At 56.7% G+C, this 4,712-nt stretch overlaps 1 protein-coding gene across 1 annotated transcript; it reads left to right on the top strand.

Annotated features, from left to right (window-relative positions):
- Nucleotides 1-4,712, top strand: DPEP3 (dipeptidase 3). Its single transcript, XM_040633479.1, has 10 exons — nt 1-782; nt 1,130-1,256; nt 1,755-1,884; nt 1,973-2,114; nt 2,345-2,414; nt 2,548-2,724; nt 3,011-3,095; nt 3,579-3,654; nt 4,140-4,275; nt 4,367-4,712. The coding sequence occupies exons 1-10, from the start codon at nt 544-546 to the stop codon at nt 4,607-4,609; spliced, it is 1,425 nt and encodes a 474-aa protein (XP_040489413.1). The 5' UTR covers nt 1-543; the 3' UTR covers nt 4,610-4,712.

The following is a 4,712-nucleotide window of genomic DNA, read 5'->3' as shown; positions in this document are numbered from 1 at the left end:
ATACTTAAATTCATTTTTATTAAAAATAAAATGGAGAACCCTCTTTCTCTCAGTTAAAACAGATCCAATTCACTCTTTTTCATAGAATGTTTGACCTATTGCAGGGTGGGGCACATTCCTGCAACTAAAACCCCACGTGGACCTGCGACCTGTCTGGCTAGGGGTGAGATTGGGGAGACTGCGGGCCTCCCCCGTCCTCCCCGCCCTCCCCGCCATCTGTTCGTGGGTCCCAGCAGCCGGGAAAGTAGTAAGTGCAGGAGCAGATGCTGGAGGGGAGGGCGCGCGCTGCAGAGGCTGGTCGGGCCCACTGGGGCGTCCTCCTAGTTGGGGGCGGAGGTCTGTGTCGCCCCCTGTGGCCACGCGCGCGGCAGCTGCGCGAATACCTGCTCGGTGGAAGCGTTCTGACTCCAGCCCCCTCCTCACGAGGCCGCGCCGCTGGGTCACCTTAATCGACGGTCGGTCAGGACCCTATTGTCGCCCTCTGCCCCTCCCCGCCCCTCCTCTCGAGACCGGCCCCTGCCTGCCCGTCCAACCCTGTGCAGCATGCGGCCTCTGGGCCTTGAGGGTACCCCGGCGCTCCGCTGGCGACCTCTGCTGCGTCTCCTGCTCCTGCTGTCTCTGCTGCAGTGGCGGGTAACCCGCGCCCAGACCACGCCGGGAACCCCCAGAGCCCTGACCACACCCGGAGAACTCAGCTCCCGGACCACGCCGGCCACCTCCAGCACCCCAAGTGTGCGGGAGCGCGCGCGGGCCCTGATGCGGGACTTCCCTCTGGTGGACGGGTGCGTACGTGCGGTGTGGGGGCAGGTGGAGACTGAGCCCACCCCAAAGCTGGGGAAGGAGTTTCCAGCGTGCAGGGCGAGTGAAAAAGCTCCTTCATACCACCTCCTGGATGTACTCTCTCCTCCAACACCCAGGCCCCCTCTCCTCCCATTACAGCGCCGCCACCCCCCCCCACCCCCGCCTGCGGTACCGTCCCCCCTCTGAAAGCTACACCTCAGGAGTCCTCCCATATTGTCCATGTGACATGGGGAGGTGGACTGGGACAGGGCAGGCCCAAGTATGTCGACATGCCCTGCCTGACCTGGAGGTCATGTCCCCAACTCTAACCTTGTCTTGCTGCCCCCAGCCACAACCATTTGCCCCAGCTCCTGAGACAGCTTTTCCAGAACAGGCTACAAGATGTTAACCTGCGAAATTTCAGTCGTGGCCAGACCAGCTTGGACAAGCTTAAGGACGGCCTCGTGGGTGCCCAGGTACCACAGGGATACGCGGGGTACCACAGCATGGCTGCTGGGGAATGTTGGGGCCACAGAAACCCGGATAGACAGGCCTCTTGGTGATTAGAATCATAGGACACACAGTGTGTCATCATGTGGCTGCCGGGAATGTGGGGGCACTGGAGGCCAAGACAGGCCAGCCACATGGGTGCCCAGGTTTTGTGGAGATACACAGAAAGTGACTCGAAAATCTCTGGTGAGTGTGGGGGCTGCTAGAGCCAAAAGGACATAGTGGATTGGCCTTGGGGCATTCACATAGCACAGGAAAAAAAGAGCAGACAATGATGTTTCACAGTCCACAGTCTGACTGCTGGCAACAAGCTTCATAGTCATCAGGATACCATAGGGTCATGCGGTATTTCAATCTGGGCCACTGACCCAAATGAGTGGTTTGGGGGCTGAGGAGGAGTTGGCAGGCCAAGGACATTGGAGACCACCCTAATCTCATTCCGGACCCCCGGGGCCTACCTCTAGTTCTGGTCAGCCTATGCCCCCTGCCAGACCCAGGACCAGGATGCCCTGCGCCTCACCCTGGAGCAGATTGACCTCATCCGTCGCATGTGTGCCTCCTACTCTGAACTGGAGCTTGTGACCTCAGCCACAGGTGGGCTGGCAAATGGGGTATAATTAGGAGCTTGCTCTGGTGGTTCTGGCCCTGGGCTCTGACCACTTGATGATCCATCCTCTTCTAGGTCTGAACAGCACACAAAAGCTGGCCTGCCTCATTGGTGTGGAGGGCGGTCACTCACTGGACAGCAGCCTCTCTGTGCTGCGTGGTTTCTATCTGCTGGGAGTGCGCTACCTAACACTCACCTTCACCTGCAACACGCCCTGGTAAGCACAGTGCCTAGCCAGGGCAAAATGGTAGATGGCATGGTGGGGAAACAGCCAAAGACGTGAGGACAGAGGAGTCCACCCCAGCAGGTCCCTCACACTCCCAGAAAGCTGCTGGCCCAGGTCCTTACTCTGTTCCGGATGGACGGACAAACAGACTGAAGAGCCCCCAGGCTCTGATGCCCATGATGTGGCCTTTGAGAAACTGCCCTCTTCTGGCTGTCCTGCAGGGCAGAAAGTTCCACCAAGTTTAAACACCACGTCTACACCAACATCAGTGGGTTGACAAGCTTTGGTGAGGTGAGGACTCCTGTTCCAGACCCTACCCCACCTGTTCCCTACGAACAGATAATGTGCATGTATGTGCGTCCTTGACATCTCCCCCACCTCAAAAATAAAATTGAAAAAAAAAAACAAAAACCTGTCTCTGCAGAAGGTGGTAGGGGAAATGAACCGCCTGGGCATGATGGTGGACTTGTCCTGTGCATCAGACACCTTGGTACGACAAGCCCTGAAGGTGTCGAAGGCTCCTGTGATCTTCTCCCACTCAGCCGCCAGGGCCGTGTGCAACAGTGTGCTCAATGTTCCCGATGACATCCTCCAACTCCTGGTGAGTAGCTACTTCAGCCCTCAAACCCAGAGCTAGGTGAGCTTCATATAAACATTCTTGACCTTGAACAGAGCTACTAGCCCAGGCCTTACCCTTGGACCCAAGACTTGTTAACTCTCTCCCACCTCTGAAAATCGAAGCCAAATCAGCTCCACTCCAGTACCCACAAACCCGGAGGTGAAGCCTCTTCCAGTCCCTGAAGCTAGGACTGAGCACTGTCCTTCCAGGGCCCCCAGAGCCCAGGCCAGAAGAACCAAACTGAGTGTCCATTTGTTTATCCCTGTAGAAGAAGAATGGTGGCATTGTGATGGTGACGCTGTCCATGGGGGTGCTTCAGTGTAACCTGTTTGCTAATGCATCCACTGTGGCAGGTGAGCCTCACTTGGACTTCTGCCCTTCTAGATTGAGCCTGTGGCCACGGGGGGCCCTTGGGACAGCACCAACAGTTCAGCATGCCTGTTGGGCAATGGGTGGACCTCTGTCAACCCAGGGCAACAGACACAGTTCTTCACTGCCACCCAGATCTGGGGCCACAGTCAGTGCTGGTGTGTTTGGGGGAAGCAACTGCCTCTGCCTCTGAATCTCTTTGCTCTCACCTCTCTAGACAGGACAGACAGGCTCTCAAGGAACCCAGAGGCAGGGTGGCTCCTGGGCAGAAAAAATTCTAAAAGTGCAGCTCTGAAGTCCACTATTGAGCCTATAGCCACTTCAGAACTCACAACTGGCCAGAGGCTCCATGAAGCCAGCTGTCATGGGGTGGAGTGCTGTAGGCAGGAGAACTGGCCAGGGCTGAGCTCCCCAGACCAGGGCTAACTCCAGCCTAGTGCTGCCCACCAGTAACCCCTACTCTCTAGATCACTTTGACCACATCAGAACAATCATTGGATCAGAGTTCATCGGGATTGGTGGAAATTATGATGGGTCTGGTCGGTGAGTGTTTCCCTGGGGTTTGTCTTAGGTAGGGGTACAGGAGGGAGTCCTTTAGTCTCTGTTCCAATGCCATGGTCCTCCCATCCTTCAGACCTTGACTCTAGGCTCTGGTTTTCCAGCTCCCCTGATATCTCTCCACTCCCAGGGCCTGTTTCCTGGGCTCTCCCTGTCCCTCCTATGACCTGGTGGACCCCCCACTCCCACTCCAGAACATCACATTCATTAAATACCCTCCTCCCCCAGCAGAGCTCATTTGCCCAGCACATGCTCCACTCCCAGCCCAAAAGATCTGTTTTGGGCCAATCATTTGCTCAGGGCATAAATGCTACAGAAGCTCAGTCTTCAAGGAGCTCCCAAAGTGACATTCAGTAGCCTGAAGAACATGGCCTTCAATTTTGCCTATGTGATTGGGGCTGGTGGGACGGTGGGCCCTAGACCAGGATCAGGGCTGAGATTCCACAGCTGGCTGACTCACAGCCACACAGGTTCCCTCAGGGGCTGGAGGACGTGTCCACGTACCCGGTATTAATAGAGGAGTTGCTGAGTCGTGGCTGGAGCGAGGAAGAGCTCCAGGGTGTCCTTCGTGGAAACTTGCTGCGGGTCTTCAGACAGGTGGAACAGGTATGCGGGCCTGGACAAAAGGATGTTGCAGTGGTTTGAATAGGTGGGGGGGGGTGCTATGGGAGCCACTCACTGCGACTCCCACCCCCAGGTGAGAGAGGAGAACAGTGGGCAGAACCCTGTGGAGGATGAGTTTCCAGACAGGCAGGTGGTCAGGTCTTGCCACTCCCACCTCCTGTCTCAGCCGCAGAGTGAACACCTGGCCACACACTTGGAGGTGACCAAGTGGCCAACAAATCGGGTCCTCCAGAGGTCCTCGAAAGCCTCCCCATACTTTGTTCTAGGTCTTGTGGCTACTGCCACATTCTCAATCCTCATCCTGTGTCTCTGGTGACCGGCCAGTCCCCCCGAGGCCACTGTGGCAAAGTCTCACAAAGTGCCCCTCCTGGTCATCCAGACACCAAGTATATGCTGAGAATAAACATTTTGAGTGTGGA

The sequence above is a fragment of the Ursus maritimus genome, unplaced genomic scaffold, assembly GCF_017311325.1.
Source record: "Ursus maritimus isolate PB19 unplaced genomic scaffold, ASM1731132v1 scaffold_19, whole genome shotgun sequence".
In the NCBI taxonomy this organism is placed as follows: Eukaryota; Metazoa; Chordata; class Mammalia; order Carnivora; family Ursidae; genus Ursus; species Ursus maritimus.
The sequence above is the reverse complement of the archived record's forward strand: the minus strand, read 5'-3'. Positions and strand labels throughout refer to the sequence as shown.